At 37.7% G+C, this 24,426-nt stretch overlaps 1 protein-coding gene across 3 annotated transcripts in view; it reads right to left on the bottom strand.

Moving 5' to 3' along the window:
• ASXL3 (ASXL transcriptional regulator 3) overlaps positions 1–24,426 on the bottom strand; it is a 122,365-nt gene that overhangs the window by 4,637 nt on the left and 93,302 nt on the right. For all 3 annotated transcript variants that reach the window (XM_063168192.1, XM_063168183.1, XM_063168174.1), the window contains 3 exons: positions 10,260–10,356; positions 9,681–9,786; positions 2,058–3,996 (listed from right to left, as the gene is read on the bottom strand). In XM_063168192.1, the coding sequence (XP_063024262.1) occupies positions 2,058–3,996; positions 9,681–9,786; positions 10,260–10,356 (2,142 nt within the window). The remainder of the gene's footprint in view (positions 1–2,057; positions 3,997–9,680; positions 9,787–10,259; positions 10,357–24,426) is intronic.

Below are 24,426 nucleotides of genomic sequence, written 5' to 3'. Positions count from 1 at the left end.
AGTGATACTGGACAAGAACTTGCAAGCAAACCCCTTCCTGCAAACATGTGAAAAAGTAACCATCACATAGTGCCCTTCTCCCTGGTCACCAGTGATCAAGGCTGTGTTTTGCTTATAAATCTGGCAACAAATCTTGCCATTAGACAGGATGTAGTGGTATCTCCACAGAGCCTGTTTTCCAACTTCCATGATGGAGGATTTAAAAGGTGTAAAAGAAGCAAATCACTAAAGGATATGTCTTTTCTTTCCTCACTTGCATTTTTAAGAGACTCACTTTAGTACATTCCTGGATAACTTTTACATTACTGCACTTCAAAAATTAAATCCTCAAGACTATAAATAGCAAACCCACAAATATAAAAAATTTAAATACCTAGCACTTTAAGCAAAACAATAACCTGTAAAATCACTGGAATTATTAGGATGTTTCCAATTAGGCATATAGTTTTTCAGGATTAAGAATCCTGGAACCGCTTTGTAACTCATACACTCTCTCAGGATACCTCAAGGTTGGAAAAGAAAAATTCCATTTCTTAAAATGGACATATGTCTACTGGCTGTCTCTAGCAATAGGACTTAGTGGTTAATACTATGACTTATCTTCTGAAAGGAACTGAGTAGAAAACTAAGTAGTATTTGTAGAAAAAGTAGTCATAAGATATGATGGGAAGTGACAGCCATACAACAGAATGACTTAGAAGAACTGGGTTCTTTTTTCCTCCTTTAATTACAAATGATAGGGGTTTGTTGGTGAGATGATACAAGAGCCAATTTTTTTTTACACAAAAAGCATACTAGAATTGACTGCCCACAATTCTTCAAAACATTCTGCTTTCAGTTTCAGCAGCAACTCTTTTCAGTTTCCACTTTGCATTACCAGAACTCCTAGAGCTCTAAGTACTTGGTTATTTTTTATTATTATTATAGTAATGACCTTTCTTTATTCCCTAGTGATCTATTTCCTTTATGCTTAGAGAGTTATTAGAATTTATTAGGCTAGATAGAACCTTCCAAATATGAAAGAATATCACTAAACTCAGAATGGGGCTAACTTCCAATTGCATCACTGCTCTTAAAAATAAATTATCTGAAATATGCTTCTGCACTAGTGATTAAAGCCTATTAGTCTATTTGCCCTCCCGGCCATATTAACAATGTTCAGTGACTGCAGAAGTTAAAAATAAATGCAGAAAAGGGCATTTCTGAATAATCAGGAACTAGTATTGCAAAGTCAATGGCTTAAATACAGTAAATTGGATCTTAAACTTGGCTGATGTCATCAAGTACGAAATTAAAAGGCTCAAAACACTGAACCTATATATAACTGAATCTACAGAACTCTCTGTTATGAAAAGAACCCTTCTCAACTGAAATATACTTTCTTACATAGCAGTATAATACACACACAAGTGCTTACTTAGGTGGTATATTTTTTTGCCCTTTGCTTTGCCATTAACAAAGGTATGTATATATACATAAATCAGATACTTCCCCCTGATAGGTCTGTTTCCAGTTAATTCTTCAGGGAAATTTTATATTTCAGCCTACCCCAAGCCTTGGGCTTGCAAAAGGATCTTCAACTATTCTGGCTCTTGGTTCTCTTGCTGGATAAAGGTGCTGGTTATTTTTCTAAGTAATGGTTATGATAACGTTTATTTGTCATGCTTGCTAGAGAAGACATCCACAGAAGAACAAGCACAAAATACAGATGGGAACAAGCACAAAATACAGATGGGAACAAGCACAAAATTAGAAAAACAAGTGCTGCATGTGAGTGGTGGGGAAAATCTTGAATTGGATTAAACCAACGGATCCTGGAGAGCTCTGCCACAAACAAAATCAATCTTCTAGCAAAGAACCCTACTGAACAAGTGTATACATATCTGTACCAGAAGTAATTTGGCATGGTGGAAATGCAATAGTAAAGCAAAACCATCAGTACTAACAACCCTTATACATCCCCCAAAAATATACCATGTACTGTGCCTGTATGCAGTTCATAGAGGGACACAATAAACATTTTGTTTCCAAGCCACCCTGTTTATTCATTACTTTACCTTAAGGGGTGGAACTCGGGGCTCCTCTCTGGGAGGCTGTTCTTTATCAGATGGACTTGTTGAGGAAGCACTGCGAGTAGGCAGATCATCATCTATCCTAGCTCTCTTCTCTTTACAGGTTCCAAAACTGTGCTGTTCTGCTGTTTTCCTCTTTGGGATCTCTGGGTCTCTACTTTCATTTCTTGCTTCTGGTGATTTTGTGGGTTCTAAAGACTTGGAAGAATGTGAACTCTCTAGACGACTTTGGGTGCTGCCTGTTAGCTTGTGAGATTTACTTCTGCACACTTCAGAGAATGTAGCTTTCTCTAGAGATGAGGTATATAGTTTATCGTGTGCCTTTGATGGAAGCAATTCGATATTTTTGCCAAGTGATCCTTCTGATAAGACAGACACCTCTGAGGGCAAGAGCGTACCTTTCTTGTCACCTCTTTGCTGAACACTGTGATTTTTATTTTTGATCACCTCTGGAGGAGTGTGTTCTGGGATGGATGCAATGTAGGATTTCTCAATTTCAGAATGTGTCTTACATGGCTGATGACTGAGGTTTTTACTTTGGGACTCTTCCAATACTGAAGTATCAGGTATAATTGTTAGTGGACCAACTTTCATATTTTCAGGGGCACTCTGAAGTTGTTTTGGCTGAACAAGATTCTCTTCTTGAACCACCTTAGGAATGACAGAGCTTTCTTCTTTCAGAGTGGGAAGGGAGTCTTCCAACAAAGGTGATTTCCTTTGTTGCAGAATAAGTCTTTCACTGCTTGGGGAATTAGAGACTGGAGATATCTCTGATGGAAGAGGCAAACTATTTGTCACAAATGTTTCAGAAGTTAGAAGAACAGAAGATACTGAAGATGTTTCTGATGTTAAAGGCAAATCAGACATTGGAGATGTTTCTGATGTTAAAGGTAAATTAGAAGCTGGTGATGGCTCTGATGTTAAAGGTAAATTTGACATCAAAGATGCTTCTGAGGTTACAGGTGAGGTGGACATCGGAGAGATTTCCGACATTAAGGGTGTGTTCAAGTTTTCATCACTGGCCTTCTGCTGAATATCACCTTCAATATTTTCAGAACTGGACACTTCAGATGAGCAAGCTGTTTCAAGAGATGCTGGAGTACAGGGCTCCTCTGAAGTCGACTGAGTGTCTCCTCCAGGAGAGGCAATACAAACTTCTGGACTTCCAGAGGAAAAGGAAGTTTCAGAAATACAAGCATTCTCAGACAACTGCTCCTCAGGGTCACTATGAAGCTCCATATCCACTGCAATTCCTCCACCAGTGAACAAGGAGCCTTCCAGAGCAGCACTTTGCATTTCTGGCACAATTAGCTCTTTTGCAGACTCAGAATCCTTGTCAGCTGTACCGCTGACAGAGTTTGTGGATGAAGCTGATCGTGCTGGTGATATGCAATCCCCCAGCTGATCTATCACAACTGACATCTCCTCCTGAGGGCATTCTGACTTCAACTCTACTTTAATTTCAATGCGAGATGCAGTATCAGTTACATCATTCATCATGACACAGGACTCAGTGCTGTCTGCAAGCTGTACTGCCTCTGTTTCCTCATTTGTGCCAGCTGGACTTACAGACTCCTCAGAAAACTCATGCTCTGGCTTATGGTTCTCCTCCTGGCATTCACAAATACTTGTCTCGACCTCTTCAGCAATTTCCTCCTGAATTACTGATTCTTCAGGTATCAGTATATCCTCAGAATCTGCTGTTAGATCCTTGACAGGAACCTGCTCCATACTACAACGAGATGGACTATAATCTCTCTCTGGTAAAGCTTGAACTTTAGCACCTTTCTCCTCTTGATCCTCAAAGGTTGCTTGCTTAGAAGGACCAGGTGTGCCAGAAGATCTGCACAAAGAATTGCTTTCATCTTCATCATTGTTCTGCACTGCAGTGAGCTTCTTTGACTCTCCTCTTGACATTCCCAACCTAAAGAAAAGCAGAAATTAAAATAGGTATTTCCATCACATTAAGGGTAAGGGAATAGGCTAACCTTTGTCACCCACATTTTTTATTTCCAAAAAATACATATTTTCAAGTTTACAATAGTGGCTTGCTTAAGTGGTAGGTAACTAATTTATATACAGTTTTATGTATTTTGGAAACCTAACTACTGAGATTTCTTTAGAAGTGTTAAAAACCATGAATATTTTTAATATAAGTAATCTCTCTGTCTACATTCCAGTTTTTGGTTTTTGGTGGTTTTTTGGGTTTGTTGTTTTTTTGGTGGTTGTTTTTTTTTTTTTTTTTTAATTTTTTTTTTTTTTATTTTTTTAAATACCAGCACAATATTGCAACACTGGTACAGCATCCATTACAGAAGAAATGCACAACTGCATCATCTCCTAGTGGGAGCAGTTTACCTTAAGGGGTGGAACTCGGGGCTTTTCCCCTCCTTCACTTGCTTTTAGGGTCAACAGCTGACAATATGAAAGAAGTCTAACATTCTTAAGGAGCTAAAAGATACATATTTACAATCTATGCATTCATTCTCAGGGATGAAGTGCAAAGGAACCATGTATACGTGTGCTTCTGAAGATTTTCTTATCTTTGATCCTGAAAATACTAGCTTAAATAAAGTTTTATTACTTCAGCAGAACTAAAACATCAAAAAAAACCCAAAACAGAACTAAAACCAAGAGATGAAAAAAAAGGTTGTTTTAAAAAATATATGTGCTCTGACATCCTCATTTCCTTCTAAGGCCAGTGGGAGTACAGACGCTCAGCACCTTTAAGAAGATTTTCCAAGCAGACTTTATGCCTCAGCAATTCCATAATAGTAGAAAATACACAAAAGCTTGGTGGGAGGCCTTAAAAGAAATTTCATGGTCTTAAGGATCTTCTAATCTACTAAACAGATCTCTGTTATCATTTAATCAGAAAATGGAAACAAGCAAGCATAAAAAATATTCAGAAGCTATGGAAGCAAAAATTGCTTGTCAGTGTGTAGCCAGAGGATACAGAGATACAAAGCCCTATTCAGATGAAAGTACAGAACACATAAAAAACCAAAATCTGTGGTTGTGCATTTTAAAAACACTGAACAGATACATTACAGTGAGAGCTGTAAACCCAAGAAAAAAACCCCAAACCAACCCAGCCTGGAACTGGCATCCCAAAAAGCACACTTAATTATTAGTATTGCCTACAACTAGACACTAATAATGAACAAAGTCTCCCTTTGCCATCAATACGCTGAGGAAGGATCCTCTAGAGAGCAATTCAGAGCAGCAAATTAACAATTCCCACACTGAATGCATTTCAGAAGATGTGTCTTTCTTCTGTATAAACTATAAGTTCCCCACGTGGTTTAAGTTCAGGTTGTAAGTTTACCAGGCTTTTGGTGAGTAAGTAACTTCCTCTAGAATTCCTTGTGTTAAGGAGACAAAGTTATCTCAGGAAAACGGGAAAGGAAAAAAAAATCCGCTCCATCACTGAAAACTTAATCAATGGTCCATTTTCTCTAGCTGGTTTAAATCATGAAAAGATACTGCTTGATGGTTATCTTCATGGATTGAAAATCAGCAAAGGAATGAAGGACAGGGTAAAGGTGAATGAAACTGTCACGTGGACACTACACAAATACACACATTCTTCTAACATATTGAAGATAAAGAACTGTAAGGGAAGTAAGATAAAGCAGATTAAGGCCAGCAGAACACGTACTGAATCTTAATAATTTTTTTCAGTATTGGAAATACTACTATGTTGAAGAAGAAACTGAAGAAAAAGGCTTTCTAAAGAAGGCTCAAGATCAGCATGTTTAAAGCAATCTCAGATTGCAAAATAAACAGCTGATCTGTCTTTTCCCTTAGAGAAAAAGACACCCAAAGTTTGCAAAACAGCACAAAAAATATGAGTGCAGCAGCAAGCAGATTTCAGTGAAAGTGCTAAGGACAGGATTCAACTGGTAAAGTAAGGGCACTCAGTCATCCAGTAAAAAAACCCCAAAAAGCTACTCATGGATATATGAATGCTGATATCCTAGTGCTTTGATAAATAGTAGTTGGGGGGCGGGGAAGAACCAAAGTAAGAAAAGGATTAAATCAGCAATAAAATTTGGAGGAGGTCTACCCAAAATTAAAGCTTTGATATAACCCTTGCCATCTTGGGGTAACAAGCCAGAAGAATGTGGATTTCTAGCAAGATGCATCAGCTGATCCTAAATAAATGAGTGCAGAATAATATTTTGTATTTTGAAAAAAGTCAGAGAGGGGAAAAATGAACAAATATGAGAAAGTGGAAAAAGAACAAAATGGATAGACACAAACTGCAACTGACAGTGCCATGATAAACAGCCTGGGTACAGAAAAGAGCGAAAGATGCAATTCTGAGAGCCAACAGGGAAAAGGCACCCTAAAGTCTTTGATTGCTATCAACTGGAGTGCATAAAAATGCTTACAGAGATTCTGCATCTATTAATAGTCCTTCCCTAAGTAGAAGGTGAAACTTGAATTTACTTATGGAATATTAGAAGATCAAATTCACTTCAGTCAGAGCAAAAATACTACTCTGTAAAGTGTGCAAGTTAGCCTGCAAGACAGATTCATTTTGCAGATAGTGAATGTGAGAAACAGCTCGGGGAAGCTTACAAATTCTGCTAGTTCAGTCAAATCAACATGGCTGAAAAGAAACACAGCCCAATCATACTGAAAGCTAGTTTAAAAACCAAAGTGAAAAAAGGTAAGAGAATCACGGAGCCGCAGCATATCCTGACTTGAAAAGGATCCACAAGATCACCGAGTCCAGCTCTTGTCCTGGCACGGGACTGCCCCATGAACCAACACAAGGTGGAATCTACAGTAAAAGCTACCAGTAAGTGAGCAAAGTACATCTGACTACATGACAGCCAAGCAGAAGAATGCAAGTGAAACAGTGCAAGCAGGGGATAGGGCAGGGAGGACCTGATTCAATACTTCAGTCAAAATGGAAATTATGTGGAATATGACATTTTGCATAACAATGTTGATGTCAGAAACCTAAGAAACCAAATGACATGTATCATCACAGACTGAGCAATTATCTGCCAAGCACCATGGTATCCAGCATTCAGCCAGCACAGCAGGACTGCTGGCTCTGCAGAATTATGAGCATCATTCTCTGTGCATGTGACAGCAATTTTTGACTGAAGAACTCCTGCACTGCTGGTAATAAACTTCTACTTCTTGTGGAAGGCCCTATACCAGGATCTTACACAGCCCCTTCCTCCATGAAAGGTTAGTCACCAACTCTTCTATTGACATGCATAATGAAAAGCCATTATGTTCTTTATCTGAAAACCTAACTAGTATTTTTTGATACTAAAAGGATCAACATCTGGACTAAACTGAAGTCTCAAAGCTCTTGACTAAGAAATTAAGCACTTTACAATAAGACAGTCTGACACATTAGAGCCTAGAATTTCCATTATATGTAAAGATAAGGTGCTGTAGAAAAAATACACTGGGGGAAAAGCATCTAGCAATGGTGCACAAAATAAAATACTAACATGGATCTGTCCATTTCTTGCCTCATTTTCACTACATTTCCCAGTGGTCCAAGACAGCTGATTGTGAGAAGTAGTACTGTTACTACAGAAACATTTTAGTTACTCTTTAAGATAATCAATTATATGAAGGATTCCGTGTGCCCTGGATTTTTCAAGTGAAAAATATCTGACAGCAAAACTAAGACAACTTATGTAATGATGCTTCCCATTGAACAATTTTTCTGCTAAGTGTAACACATACATTTGATTGAGCACAGTGAGACAGATAGAGAACTGACTGAATCCCAGCAGGTTGTAATCAGTGGCACAGGCTATATTTGGAGGCCCATCACTAGTGGTGTCCCCCAAGGTTCAACACTGGGCCCAATATTGTTTAACTTACTCATCAATGAATTGGATGAAGGGGTAGACACCTCCTCAGCAAGTTCACTGACAGCACAAAGCTGGGATGAGTGGCCAATACACCAGAGCCTGTGCAGCCCTTCAGAAGGAGCCTGAGAGGTGGGAGAGATGGGCAGGGTCCTGCATCTGGGGAGGAATAACTCTGGCACCAGCACAGGCTGGGGGCTGACCTACTGGGAAGCAGCTCTGCAGAGAAGGACCTGGGTTCCTGGTGGACAATGAGCTGTCCATGAGCCAGCAACACCCTTGGGGCCAAGATGGCCATGGTTATTCTGGAAGCATTACAAAGAGCGTTCCAGCAGGTTGGGGAGGTGCTCCTGCCTCTCTGCTGTGCCCGGGTGAGGCCACGGGTGGAGTGCTGTATCCAGTTCTGGCTCCTTGGTACAAGAGAGACATGGAGCTTCTAGAGATGGTCCAGTGGAGGGCAACAAAGATGATTGAGGGGCTGGAGCATCTCTCTTAGGAGGACAGGCTGAGGGAGCTGGGTTTTTTCAGCCTTGAGAAGAGGCAACTGAAAGGAGACCTCATCAATTTCTCTAAGTGCCCAAGGGGAGAGTGTCAAGAGGATGGGGTCAGGCTCTTCCCAGGCAATGGGCAGAAACTGAGGCACAGGAAATTCCACCTGAATGTGAGGAAGAACTTCACTATGCAGTGATTGAGCACTGGAACAGATTGGCCAGAGAGTGTGGAGTCTCTCTCACTGGAAAACTGCCTGAATACAATCCTCTGCCATGTGCTCTGAGATGACCCTGTTTGAGCAGGAAGCTTGGACCAGATGAGCGACTGTGGTCCCTTCCAACCTTACCACTCAGTGGTTCTGGGATGTAATTAAAACCACTTAAAAATAAAAAGAAAAAAATCAGTAATTGTTAAATAGCTAGTTTATACTTTCTAATAAATTCTTAGTATTTTTAAAAACAGAGGTATAATTCTAAGTATTGATGAATTAGCTTTTAAAAATAATTTCTAAAAGGAAAATTCTTGGATTTTAAGAAGATGTGAATCTCCTAATTTTTTTTTTAAACAAATGAAGATAAACACTGAATCCTCAGCTGCTGAAGAATGCCATTGCTGCATCATCATCATCAATGAAATTGTGCTGACTCACCCCAGTTGTGCACCTGGAGTGATACTATATTTAATTTTAGTCAATTAAAAGTGTTTATTTATTCTTTCCATCTCATTTCTAAAATTAAACTAGTCATTGTCACTTTCATTTGTCTCTTGCTAACATTTTTTCTATGTCATATATTCTTCTCAGGCCAATGGGACATCTCAGTAAAAAAATCAAAAACTATTTGATTTCAGTAACTCTGCAACTAGCTTAGAAAAAATAAAACAAATTAAAACATATTACAGAAATATTGCTACTGGTCTTCTCAACTGTAGAAGCTGTATTTATAGTTTGCAGGAGGGAGGAATTGCCCTAATGCTATCTTTTAAAAGATAATTAAAAAATATTCACATGCTTGTGTCTTAAGCTCTCTTTGGAATGAATTTTTATGGATGACTTATGACTCTTTAAAAATGCAATTGTAATGCAAGTGCAGACACACGACTATAATTCTACCCACAACTTCTTATATTGGGGAATGACTGCTCTTGATAACTGCTTTATTAAGTTTTACAGCATATGACCGTGCTATGTGAAGCATAGAATTATATTTTCATTTCCTCCTAAAAGAAAATATAAAAAAATCCTTTTATTAGCTTCAGTACTTACTTTTCACCATAAAACCTTTCAAAGAATTTTTCTTTCCAAGGTTCTGTTTTCTTTTCCTTTTCAATCTCTTGTCTGATGCGCAACTGCATTTCTGGTGTAAATTCTCCTAAAAAACAAATACTAACATATTGAATAAAAGTTGTCAAGGATTAATTTAATATGGATAATTATAAATTGTAAATACAAAGATGACATACAGTGATTTCTGATACAATCATCCAACAATGCCAAATGAAATTAATGAAAATCAAAATGGAGAGTGATATAGAAAGATTTAATTTACCATATACCATCAGTATTTCAAGGGTATATTGGCAGGGTTTAGTTGCACGCATTCATGTTTCCAAGGCTGACAGTGATGAAAATACTTGGGTTTTTTTTTAACTGTCAAAATAAGCTGCCACAGCAAGCTGCAAAAATGTACTCTAAATTCAAAATGGAATCAGCAATTTCTCTTTTGCTGAATTACTGGTCTATTACAGTTTCTATTCTAAAAGTACTCCTCAAATGTAGAAAAAAGAGACACTCTTCATAAAAACAATTAACCTTGGGCAGACCTGAGAGCAAGCAGAGAGTTACCTTCTGCCAGCCGCTGTTTCCACCCTTGCGCCGCGTACGCGAAGAACTCGTTATTTAGAGCGGAGCTACTGAGGCGCAAAACTCCATCGCTCCCCATCTAGAAAATAAGCCGTGGTAGCAGAAGACAGCGTCAGAAACAGCGCCAGCTAAGATCACATCAAAGCACAGTTTCAATTAGGGGAAATGGGGGAAGTGTAGGCAGTGGGAAGAACACAAAATGACTACTACTAAAACAGCATTTTCATGCTAGTCGTTACTGTAAATGGGAGTGAACCAATCCAGCATCAATGTGCTCTCTTCAGTCATAAGTGTTACTGATGATAACTCAGTTTGCAACTGATTGATGTGCTTTAATCACAGCCCTGTCTTGAGACTATGTCTAGAGGCATTGTACGTAATCAAAAATCAAGATCATTATTGTACTTGTGCATCTGCCTATAATATGGTGCAAAACAAATTAATTAAATGCAATGAAGACAGTAACTTCGGTGTTTCTAAATAAACCTAAGACTCGTGTTAGCTAATAAGCTGTATTGGCCAAAGAGTGGATGGCAGGCATTTCTTAACAAAAGAACTGATATAAACTCATAACTGAAACTGAAAACAGCTCTACACATAGTTTTATAGGCATCAAAAGTGAAATCTGTGAAAGAACATTAGAATTATTTGTGCTTCCTACATCTGTCAAATATGCAGTGATCAGACAACATTAAAAGTCTTAATCACAATATTTTCTACAATAATTTTTAAAAGCAATCTGACTGTTGAGCTGTCTTTTACCAAAAAACTTAGTGTATATTTTCAGGCTTGTGAGGATATTTCTGTTTCCAAAAGAATTATAATTGAAAAAAGTAATTATATGAAACAAATTAGCAGTGGGTATCACCTTTAGCATAATAAATAGACAGTACAAAAAGTAGCAAATTAAAAAGAAAGGAAACAGCAGCAGAGGTAATGTTGCTAGAACAAGCACTCTCACTATTTCACATCCTTCCAGGTAAGTAAGAGATAAATGTTTGACAACACTATTTGTAATCTAGCAGTGAAATCCAGCACATTTTCCAGCATATTAGCAGATGATTTAGCTAAGTAATATCCCCTAGTTCTCAGTGCCTGTTTCAAACAAGAGCCAGAAAGACATAGGCATACCAGAAACATTGAATGATATTTCGATGCAGTTACCTCATGGAGCTCTATATTTCACTAATAATAGAGGCCCTATTTCAAGAAGTCTTTGTTAATTTACTCATAGCCTAGCTGACATCCTGTCCCACAATTAACTCAGAGAAGTAAACCAGAAAGATGTTAAGTAGTAATCAGAGAAATAGCAATTAGCATGGACTCTGAAAAACAGGCATTGCTAAAGGCATTTGATTATAGTAAGGAAATAATATGTGTGTGGTACAGAGTTCCTCACAGGATATGAACTTACAGAACTGCTGCCTGTGCTTTCCTGCTACATGGCATTGTTTTGCCAACATGTCACAGAAGTTGGGTTTAAGTGGGTTGGATGTAAGGTTTCTATACATCTCATGATGTGGGTTATGGAACACATGCATATTAATTACAGGTAGGCTATGACTAATGCTGAAACTAGAAGAAAACTGAAAGATACAGTGAAACATGCAGCAGAAGGACCAAGATAATAAAACCAGTGAGGTGAGAAAGGTGATAAAAAGCATGTACTTATTGTATAAATCAAACTACTATGACACTTTATCCTCTTCCTGCACAAATGAATTTTGCCAGAAATACTTAAATTGCACAATTAATATATTAAACAGGGACTTTTAAATACCAGTCCCTCTTGCACCTGAACAAACAAACCAGTATAGGGTCAAAACCAGCACTTACACAATTTTCTAGAAAGGTGAGATGCAATGTCACAAAGAAAAGAATCACAACTTACTAAACAAACAACGCTTTGTTCCTCTAAGAATGGTGCTGAAGCTACCTTAAGTTTCAACATAAAAGGAGATGAAATGGAAACACTCACTTGCCAATATATTTTCTACTCCAATCTTCATTAAATTCAAGATTTTTTTCTCTAAGCCTGGAAGTGTTTTGCAAAAAATAGTCATACAGATATTAAATTCTAATAATATTTAACCACATTTAACTGCAGGCTCAAAGATATGGGCCTCCTGAAACTCTATGGCTCAACTGATGACAAACCGTGTAGCCATATCATCAGCCACATGAAAAGATCTCATAGGAAAGTAATGATTTGTGGACAATAACTTTCTGTTAAATGAGCAAAATTATCCAACTTATTCTAAGGTCACACCTCTATTAGATTTCATGCAAAGATGAAATGTACCACAATAGGTGGAAAGAGATTGCCACTTGTCAGCAGCAATCCACTATCAGATTGCATTAAACATAATTTGAAACTGCAGCCAAGTGTGATTGAGCTATTTCACCAGACTGCATAAATGAAGAGCATTATAAAGACTGCCAAGTTATATTACCATGTGAATACAAGAAGAACAGTATTAGCTTCATTGCAACCCTGTTGTTGTAAGGACAGGAGAAAATCAAGCTTTGCAGGAAGAGTTACCCCACCTTTTATTTTTGTTGGTTAATATACTTCAGAAAAAAACGTGCCAAGTTTCTGGGTAAGAATTTCCTAACAAAGTTTCAAAAAGAAACTGTGAATCCCAAGCTAAATGCTAGGAAAAGGTCCAAACAAATTCAAATGTGATCTAGTTCACCTGAGAAAAAAGCACAGGCTGGAACCTCAGAACAGAAAGGAGGAAGTGTTAGCAAGGTCATGGGTAAAGGTCATTAGTTCTTGTGGACCAGAAAAAATGCCAAGTAGTAAGTATCTGTAAAAGAAAAAAAGGAAGGGGAAATAAACTCCCAAAAGAATAGCAAAAAGGGAGAATTATGTTGATTACCTAAGAGAAATTATTATAGGTCAACTAACAATAGAATAACAGTCCATTTGTAAACTGTATAAAAAACCAGATGCACACTTTGCTGACCACTTTAGGCATGAACAGCAGCAGCTTACAAATATTGGGGCACTATGTCCACAAGACTGAAAAGATGATGTGTAAGATGCTTACGTTAAGAAATGTAAGAGCAACAAACTAAACATGAAGTCACTGACTGACTGCATGGTAGTCATTGCCTCTGACTAACTGGCAGGGAAGGGCCTTTCCAGAGACCTGTGTTCACAGGTCTACATAATTCATGGAAGATTTATGTAGCTAGAACAACCAAAATCTAAACACAGGAACATCTAATGATACAGAACGTGGAAACGCACAAATTAATTAGAGGAGAAGATTACAATGATCTATTTTAACATGACATGAAAGAATCAGGCTTAAATATTGTAGAGAGTATGAAAGTAGATATCATTATCTAGACTTGGTACACATATGGACACTAATATCAAAAATGGAAGAAATAAAGAGTTGTGCAGCCCCAGTGACTTCGCCCAACTTGCTTAGGAATTTGAGATCAAAGAAAATATTTGCTGAGAACGGAACAGGAAGGATTTATTCAACGAGAAAAAGCTCAAAGAGAAAAGGATGAGGACAAAAATGTTAAAGAAACCCATAATGGCCAAAGAGATAAAGCAAATGAAACAGAAATTTTGGAAATGTTATAGAAAGAATAAAGCACTATGCAGACAGCAGATACCGCCACCCAAACTAAGTTAACAAAAAGTTCAATAATTTAGCCATTTTCAGTTCATTTAAAGATTTCTACACAGTGAAAAACAGTTTGAACAAGTTGGAACAGACAAAACCCAAGTAATTTTATGTCTAGTTGTTTTGAAGAAGTCCCTCAGAAACAACAAAACTAAAAAAGATGTTTTATGCTTTTTGTCAATACCCTAGTAATGTGAAATCAGGCTAACATCTTTTATGCTCTGTTAAACTTTGAAGGACTAAGAGGTCATCCTTTTATAATGTTAGCTAACAACCTCCACTGAAATATTTTCGTACTTCACTTGGAGAATGCATTTTCACCTGAATCAAACAAGTTAAAGTGGAAATTTTGAAACCATGGAGTGTATTCACTTCTCTAAGCCCTGATGATAGAGACAGCACAATTAACCACCAGCTTTAAATTAGAATTTGGAGAAACATGCCAATAAAGCAGTTCTTAAATACACTGTTAATTTTTATGGTATTTAAAAAATGCTGTCCAACAGAGACAGTGTGTTAATGAGCTGGAACAACAAACATTTCTTGGAAAATTCATGTTTCATTCTGTTGGGCTTTAAATTTCTGGGTTTTTCTGATTAAGCACAATGCTAGAATTATGTTTTCTAATTAATACGTTCATGCTGAATTCACAATGGCTTTTGAAAGTTCCTCATTTTATTGAAAGCAAACAAAAAATCACCCAACCCCAAAACATATCTTTTAAAACCCAGCATCAATTTGCATTACAAAGCAGATGTCAAACACTCTTATCAGAACAAACTGAGTAACCTTTCTAGAACAACTACTTCAATTATTTTCCTCCAAGTTCCACTGAAAATTCTCTTCTGAAGATAAGGCAGGGGTTGTTTTTTTTAGCTCAACCTGAAGATGCACATTGGTGTTTAGTGAGTATACAGCAATTACTGCATAAGTGTATACTGGTAGGTTATCTGATTTTGGCTAGAAAGACAAGGAATTAGTCAATCTATTGTTTCTATATCTCTTTCAAATGACTCAAGATTCTCCTAATGTATTTATAAAATTTCCAATGATCCACTGTACACAGTTCTTGTGTAGTATACCATGTTTCTTACATGGAAGCTTATGTGTTAATATCATGCCATTTGACTAGAATCATAAAATAGTTTGAGTTGGAAGGAACCTTTTAGAGGTCATCTAGTCCAACCCCTCTGAAATAAGCAGGGACACAGTGAACTATCAGAGGGATACATTCACCATCAGGTGTCTCAGAGCCTCATCCAAACTGACTCTGAAAGTTTCCAGCATGAGGCACCTACCACCTCCAGGGGCAACCTCTTCCAGGTTTCTTCATAAAAACCTTTCTTCTTTATATCTAATCTGAATCAACCCTCCTCCAGTTTAAAACCATTACCCTGCAGTCCCACAGCAACAGGCTCTGCAAAAAAGTTTTCCCCCATCTTCTTCACAGGCCCAGTCATCCCAATTCTCTCAGCCTTACAACAAATATACCAAACAAAACCAAAACTAACCAACCAAAAATACAAATACAAAAGCAATCAAAAAGTCAGCAAAGGAAGTGAAGATTCATCTAAATGAAGGGTCCAGTACTCATTTTTTATACCCTTTCTAAAAAATGCTACTAACTCTATATTTTATCTGGGGGAACAATCCCATAATTCACATACTTTCCCAAAGGTATCTACAAAAGATGGAAGATATGAGAAAATACATTTTGATGCTTTTGCATTAAAGATTCTAAAATATTACAAATGAAAAATTTAGGAGCATTTATATCACACACAGGAAACGTAACATTTTATTTATGTGTGCAAAGAGACACCACTGCTGTTTTGTAATATGAATTTGTAACAAATTTGATTCTCTAGCAGTGGGCACCAGCATTTCACTGACCTGTGATTATTGTACAGTGCAGATGGAGCATCTGAAGATACAGCAATTTTAGTGACTGACATTCTGTCTGAAGGCAGACACATTGCAGAGCTTTATGCTCAAGTATTGACTTGACCTACATCTGAAATGAGGGAATGAGGACAATAGAGACTGTGTGATGAGCCTCAGGAAGGTGTTGGTAGGTATGACATGTGCAAAAACTACAATTTTCACTGTTTATGATGTCCCACCACCTTTACCTTAAGAATATATCCAGACATCAGACTGAGTGGATCAGAAGTGACAAGGAGGCTGTAGGATTCATCAGAACCTAGGGATCTGTTGATATTTTTATCAGCAGTGATAGACATATACTGATAATGAAGTGGTGGTTTAATAGATGCTAAAGGCAGAATGGCTTTGTCATCTTCAACACATGGTGATGCCCCAAGAAAGTTTGGCGATATGGAAATAGGTAAGCAGTGATTTCAAACATCCCTTGTGGAGAAAAGGAACATGCTCTATAGACAGACCTGCTTGATTCTTCAGAATTTGAATGCTATATTTATATACACAGCCCAATATGATGGGCAAATCAAATTCAAATAAATCCTGTTCTGTTATCCACTACCAAAATAAATTTATTTATAAAACGGGGGGTTAAAGAAGAGGATAATATGATGGAAGTGGTACATTTATTTCAGTCTTTGATGGTTGAACACTAGTGCAAGAACTGCAAATGGTATGTAGGAGGACTTGGAAGATTTAGCTGACAATTGACATTTTTGACTTAAGTGGCAAAATGATTATCTGATAATTCATGACTGATAGTAATATAAAAGATTAGGCTTGTTTGTGAAAAAAGAAGAAAAGAAGGAAATGACAAAAGAATTTTAAAAATATGATTTAAGTAGGCATTCTTCCCTAAATGCAGAATTAGTTGGAAGAATCCTGAAGAATATGGTGCTAGTGAAAAAGGAGTTAAAAAAAAACTGACACAGTTCTTTAAATAAACAATGCTGACCACATGGAGTGCAAAGCCTCCTGCAAAGGAGTAATGGGGATTGTACAATAAGACTGCATTGTCTTAGTTAGGATCTCACTGTTGATCTCACAGCATGTAGAGAATGGAAACGAGGTCAACTTACTAAGGAAGAATACCACAGCAGAACATGGCATAATGGGCCAAAATTAGACACAGTTGGAAAGGGACACATCAAACTCCAGAAGAAATAATTGCGTAAGTACATTAAAGGCAAGAAGAGGATGAAAGAAAAAGTACACTGTGCAACAATGGGGAATACTAGAGGAATACAGAGACAAGGCTAATGTTAAAACTTCCTCTTTCTTTGCATGAACCTTTACCACAAATCTACTGGGTTGAGGTGCTTAATACAATTAACACCAGCAACAAAAAGCAAAAGAGTCAGAACTGATCTTGAACAGGCAAGGAGCTCAACAAATATTACTTAAATGCCTTCAAATGATGTGGGCTTGATAGTGTAGCCTGTTAAATGTCCAGATAGGAATCTACTTCCGAACTGTTAAAAGACAAATTTTGAAGAAATGATGAGTACAAATACAAACTTATACATGCTAGTTATACATATATAGCACATATGTATCACCTCTGTCTAAAGAAGGGAATAGGAAGAGATGAGGACTTACAGACTTAGCCAGCTTCAGAACTCCATGGCCTATGAACAGACAATCCATTATTTTTTGTGATACTCTAGGCTGCCCTAAGATACTGATGTGGACACATTCTGAGCAGACACAACCCAGAATCTATGGCACTTTAAACATTTTGATTAAGTTAGGTGTTAGCCTCTCAGCTGACCCAAGAAACCTGTGTTTAAATACCTTGCTTCTTCCCTCTGTCTTCATGCTTCGGAAAATATGTGCAATGGTTAAAGCACAAGATAGAATCATTGGATCACTTAGGTTGGAAAAGACCTGTAACACCATTGAGTCCAACCATTAACCCAGCACTGCCAAGCCCACCACTAACCCACGTAAATATCACACCATACACAACTGCCTGAAAATTAACCAAGAGTTGAGCTACAGCCAATGTAGATTTGTCAAGAGAAGGTTACCTCAGATCAGTCTATTTTCTCTCTGACAGAATAAATGGCCTTGTGATAGAAGAGAAGCTGCACAAGTTGTGTATCTTGATCATAACAATGCAGTGTTGCTTAACATTTTCTCAAGCAATGCCAGGATATATAAATTGCAATTAGGTCACCAAAGAACTACTCAGAACTCTACTTAGGGAACTATTGTTTATTTATTATCAACTGGGAGTCTGTGTATTCAGAGGCATGATAAAAAGATGGAAGTAATTTGAAAATACTATCAGTCAGAGAGCATGTACAGAGAGCATCAGAATTCTTTTGATGGTTTTGTGAATTACTTTGGAAACAACAGGGATAAGCAGGGCATTGCAATAGTGGCAAATGCAAAGTTTGACACTTGTATAACACAGAACTAGAGAAATGCAAAATGAGGAAATTAAGTGTCTATGCAATGGTTCTTTAAAAGAGTACTTGTATTGATGAATTGTTCACAAACTGAATATAAGTCGACCTTGCAACTGCAAAGAAGGTGAGCACAACTCTAAGTTAGAAACAGGAGTACTGTGCAAAAGCAGAGAAATTAGTTTTGCTTTCCTTGGTGTTACCAGCTGAACTGCAGCAATACATTAAATTCTGACTGATGCAACTCAGAAACCATACAAAATGCAAAGGAGATAAATGAGGCTAAGAACAGACTTAAGGCCCTAGGTCTACAAAGACTGCATTATTATGGGCTTTTTCTCAAGAAAAAGAAACAGGAACACAGCAATCTCCACACTCTACATGTACACGCCAAAAAGAGCAAAGAGTATCAGTCAGAATTACAACAAGAGAGATTCAGACCAGACCCTGAGGAAAAAGCTTTCTATCAGTGAAAACAATGAAGCACTAGATTTCCTTGGGAGAGGCTGTGAATTATCCACCACTGAACAGTCAGAAAAAGTTTTAGCCAATATAAAAGAAAAGCAGATGTTGATTTTGCCTTAGTGTAAAGAAGATGAGATAAATTTTCCTTTTTTGCCATGTTTTCTATGTCAAGATGGTGTAACAAATTGCCATCTATTACAATATCATTAAAAAAACCCTAAAAGTGTTCTTGCAGATACTTAACTTCTGACCAGTTGTCAACCTCCAATTTCAAAGAAAGGTGCTCAAGAGTCAGTTCTTGTATTCTAGCTTCCAGGCTTCTAACCTCTTCATGCCCTTCCAGTGAGTCACTCTATGCAGTCTAACATAACAGCCCATGATTTGTATCTGAAAGAGCCCCTCACTTGGACAGAGTGACCTTTGGAAGCACTGTGATCTCATAAGACAATGGCTTAGCTTGCCTGCATACAATTAAAACCTTAGACTACACTCAGTTTCTGGAATCATCATTCTCAAACACAAACTCATTGTATCTGTTACCAGTTATGCTTCATGATGGCTGGAAGGACCCTTACTTATTCATCAACAACTTTTTTACTAGCAGTTGATAGCTTGAGCCATGTTAAAAGTCAAGGTAGATACCTTCTCCCTTGAGGCTGAGTGTGACAACCCTGTGGAGGAGATTTCTCATTAAGCCCAAAAGACAGAAATTCTCATTGGGAAATACTGAATGGCTGCAGAGACTAGTATTACAAAGCCATATACTTTGTCCATGCTGATATTTTAGCATGAGGTACTACAAAGTAAAACAGAACTTATTACTATGTGTGCTCCTGTTAGTCTCTGGACTGCTCATGTTCTGACTGACACATTCTTCAGAAACTAACAAGATCTGCTTGCACTTATAAAAGCCTAAATTCTTTACAAGAATACAAAACAATCATTATCCTGTTCACTACTTTGGCTAATGACCTGGGAACCAATTATGTCAAGGAGTTATCCACAGCTAGAGCTCTCCTTGTTAAATAATACAGGGCAATTATAAAACTTAACTTCTATCCATCTGCAAAATACTTTAAAGAGAACTTGCATGTATTTCTAGTAAGAAAATAATTGAGTAACTTTCTCCATTTCCTATAGAATACTGCTGACTGTTCAAGTATGCCATTACCTATCTAAAAGTCATTTTTCCACTTATACAACTACTATTCAAAAGAGATTGTGATAAATGGGACCAAACTAAAAGGATGCTCTAACAGTTGGCAAGTCTATAATAGAGAATGAGTGTGAATACACTTGGGTCAAAAGGAAAAGCAGCTGTAGCTGTCACAAAAAATATGCAAGTTCTGTTAAACAATGGCTGCATTTCTGATGGTAATGTTTCTGCTACACTACTCAGCGCTAAGCAAAGATGTTGTATTTTTCAGCATTTAGTCATATCTGAGTGGTACCATATGGTAACAAATATCAGATCAAAGCAGAGGTTGAACTAACCTTGATAATTGTAAGGAACAGATCATGTAGATAAAGCCTGTGAAAGACCACATAATAGCCAGTTACTAGGAAAGCTGTCAAATAAAAGTTTTTTATTTCTATTTAGTTTAGCTGGCATAAGACTGAAAAAGGGAAATTTTAACGTCCATAAATATTTCAGTCTCTTTGATATAACTGTGGCTACTACTCATATATGTGCATCCATCATCTTCTATTTTTATCAGTTGAACTGTGGCAGCAATCAATACTAACTTTTAGTATGCAAAACACTTCATGGGTTAGTTGTCTATTGTATGAAATACAGCAATTGATTGTATTACATTTGATGCTTTTCAGTTTTAATTTTGTTCTAGTAGATTAAAAAGCTCATGTTCAGTAATTTTTCTTGAGACATTTTTATGGCTCATGCAAATTTTAGTGCCCTCCTCTGGGTTCTTTCCACAGCTTCTGAACTAAACCAGCCAGGCTTAATATTGAAGATGATGACTTAATAGTATTTATTTGATGAAAAGGGTATTTCATTTAGTGCAGCCTCCCTGGTGTTGTTGTTGCTTAAAGGTTGACTGAACAGATGTTTCTGCTGAGCTGTCCATAATCATGACCATATTTTCTTTTCAAATTTGATTTAGAAACTAGAAATGGAATAACCCACCTAATTTCCAGTACCAAACAGCAAATCCTACAGTAAATCAAAGAATGGTTTGATTGGAAGGGACCTTAAAAGATCATCAAGTTCCAACCTCCTGCCATGGCCTGGGACACCTTCCACTAGGCCAGGTTGCACAAAACCACATCCAAAGGCAGTACCTGAACATGATAGATAACCTATCAAGTTAAGGCACAAAGTTATCATTCATCTGCCAGACCTGAGAGAACGACACTGAAAGTATTAACATGGTCATGTTATTGAACTATATAATAGCACACTTCAGATGGAAATAAAAATCAATTAATTTTTAGTATGTCTGAGGATGGAGAACTCACAACCTCTTTAGGCAGCCAATGCCCTTACTAAAAAAAAGTTTTACTTCATGTCCACATGAAAGCTCCTGCCTTTTGGGTTGTACCTATTGCCTCTGCTAGGGCCATACCCTTTTATACACACCGATAAAAGTGCTCCTGGCCCTTCTCTTATCTAGGCAAAGTCCTAGAACTGGACAAAGTACTCTAGGTGTGGCCTTCTGAGTGCTGAGTTAGATGGGATGGTCTGTTAAACTCACATCACAAAGGCATTCGTGCCACTGAATGGAATTCATGCCTCTTCTCTGACCCTGACCCCTAAAATCTGAACCAGACTGTCATCAAGCCTATAGGAGAGGTCTACACACATGCTGATCCCCTTGAGGGCAACAACCCTTTTCTTCTCTGCCTTTTTTTTTCAAGAGAAGCAAAAGCTTGTCAAGAGTTCTGATATACATAAAAAAAAGGAAAGAGAAACATGCAGAGAAAGGCACAGTGTAATCCTGGAGAGAAGCAAAAAAAGGAGGGGAGCAAATAGCTAAGGAGTCAGTAATCACCAAGTTTAGTACAAAACATTGATGACTTCAGGTCTTGAGGACATAGATGGTAGGAATGTGAAAGAAGTAATCCAGCTGAAGACACAGAACATAAAAAAAAAAATAGACAAGCCTTGCAAAAACCCACAGACACAATAGGACAGCAATTGTTTCTTTGCCTGAAGATAAGGAACACTCAGCAGCTCATCTCAAACAGAAAAATGCACACATTTACACAGCGCCATGGCTGATGAAAAATCTATCCTTTCTTTAACCAGTTGCCATGTATTTACAACCAGCAGAGGAGGAGTTTCTGGGTAAGAAGTATATGAACAGGAATATAAAGGAAATACTTCTGACAAGATGCAATTACCAGGGCCTTTCTGCTGTTGTGACCACAAAACATCCACAGTAACACTGAGAGATACATGACTGGTAAGAGATACAACCAACACTATATACATACATAAATACAGCAGACAGAAATACATGGTCTGACTCAAGAGCTGCTGAAAGAACAGCAAAGTCAGCTACCACAAATTCAGGTCTGGGGAGGTGACATGGATAGGTACCAACTCCTTCCATGGCTCTCTCAGCAATTCTGATGTACCTCAGCTTGGGTGTTCATGTTCACTCTGCGTAAGTTCTCTTCCATGGGTCTCACCTCCTCACAGTAAAGGGTAACATGACCCAGATTATGGCTCATTTTCTTTAGTTCTGATTATGAAGTTATCAATTCTTATAAGAAAAGCTCTTTGTCATTTCTACCTGATCACTGACATAACATGAACAGTCTGCCTTCAAATACAAAATGAAAAGACAGATCTTTAAGACAGATGGTGAAAGCGATTCTGAGTATTACTTTAGTCATATAAAAATAACCAGATTAAACTGAGAAATAAAACATCAAAGGATGAAAAAGAAAATATCTACTACTACAGGAATAATTGCTTCAGACATGGGGAGAAAAGCAAGAAGCATCTTTGAGAGAAGGAAACAAAGACCTTTTCCATCTTCACTAAAGTGGGAAATATGCGGAGTAAAACTGAAGAATTGCAAACATATGTTTTCAAAATGAAATGTGACTTGTTAATTTAGACCTTGTCTAAATCAAGAAGACAAGTGGGATAGCTATATTCATTCCAATACACAGTAGCGTCAAAAAAGACAATAGAATCCAATCTGTTTGAGCTCAGATGCAAGAAATTAGATGAAGAATTTTAGGCAAGTAATAAATCTGGCAAAATGAAAAGATAAGGCATGTTTTAAAATGAAGCAAAATCCATGCAAAATAGAAAAAAACCCCAAGAGCATGCAGCAAATAGTACCATGTCACTGCATTTAAATTCTAGAAGTTACAATTAAAACCCCTAATACAAAGTTCACCTAATTAGTGAACCCAAGCATGTCAGAACACACAGAAAAAACCAAGTATTTATAAAGGTACTAGAAAAGGCACATAAGCCTGGGGGAAAAATAGGCAGAAAAGCATATATGGATTGTGACCAAGGCAAGCATGTATGGAACTTGTTTAAAGAAAGATGACTAGAGACTCTGAGAAACTGAAACATTATTGAATTATCCAAGAATGTTCACATTTTGTGGAGAGTACAGGAAAAGGGATATAAACAACCAGAGTCTATTCACTTAGCCTTTAATAATAAAATTATAGACATATACCTTTGAGAAGCAGAAGGTGAGGGGAAGTTACATGTAAGCATCTAAAATTAGTCTGTCATTTTTGATGACTGTCAAAAATGAAAATCCTGCATACAATCTCTTTTCTCTAGGCACTAGAAAACACTGCTTTTCTATGCAAAAAAATGGCTGCATGTCCTTAACACAAGAGAGAACTAAATGAAATCTGAGATTAAATAATTCAAAGGATAGTAATGTTCTGAAATAATAAGGAAAAAAGTCTCAACTTTTTTTTATGCTTTTGTACTTAAGCCAAACAAATATATTGGAAAAGGGTGAGGGGAGGGAAAGGCGAGGGGAGAAGCAGAGAGAGAGGGTGGGAGTAAGGGAGAAGAGGAGGAGAGCGCTGCAGAAGCACAGGTGGATCACTTCTGCTTGCTCTTCCTTTTGCTGCACCTGCATCCAACATCCTGCTTCAAGTCCTCGAATGTCTTCAGATTCAGAATGGAAAGGAACGTTCAGTTCTCCATCTAATTCCTGTGCAGCCCTACAGTGGCAACACTGGAGGCACTGCAGACCGACTCGCCACTCAATCATGAGCACTTTGCAAGGGAGGCGCAGTTGGAACACACTGCACGCTGCAGTGCTGCAGAGCACCCTCAACAGCTACATGACTTGCAGCATACCAGTCTCTTGTGTCCACACACATTACCACTTATGTCCACACATTAGTTATGCTCTCATAACACAGCTCCTAGAACAGTCTTTTAAAAAGGCACTTATGTGAGGCACGCACTTTCCCACTGACAGGGGGGTGCTTTATCAGTTCTCTTTTTGAAGTACTAATAATTCTGTCAAATGTAAAAGGAACTTGTTCTGCGTACAAAGTCCTCTTTTTTTTTAAGTCCTAACAGCTGTGCACTGTGTTTTAGAAAACTTGCTTGAAGGGAACAAGAGGGGAACAAAAGCTTCACCAGTCTGCATCAGAAGAACAACCTTGAGTGAAGGGCCCCTCACACATCAGAAGGACTTATGGGAAAGGATGCTGTAGAGACAG

This window comes from Melospiza melodia, chromosome 1, assembly GCF_035770615.1.
Source record: "Melospiza melodia melodia isolate bMelMel2 chromosome 1, bMelMel2.pri, whole genome shotgun sequence".
In the NCBI taxonomy this organism is placed as follows: Eukaryota; Metazoa; Chordata; class Aves; order Passeriformes; family Passerellidae; genus Melospiza; species Melospiza melodia.
This window is presented reverse-complemented; position numbering and strand designations above follow the sequence as displayed.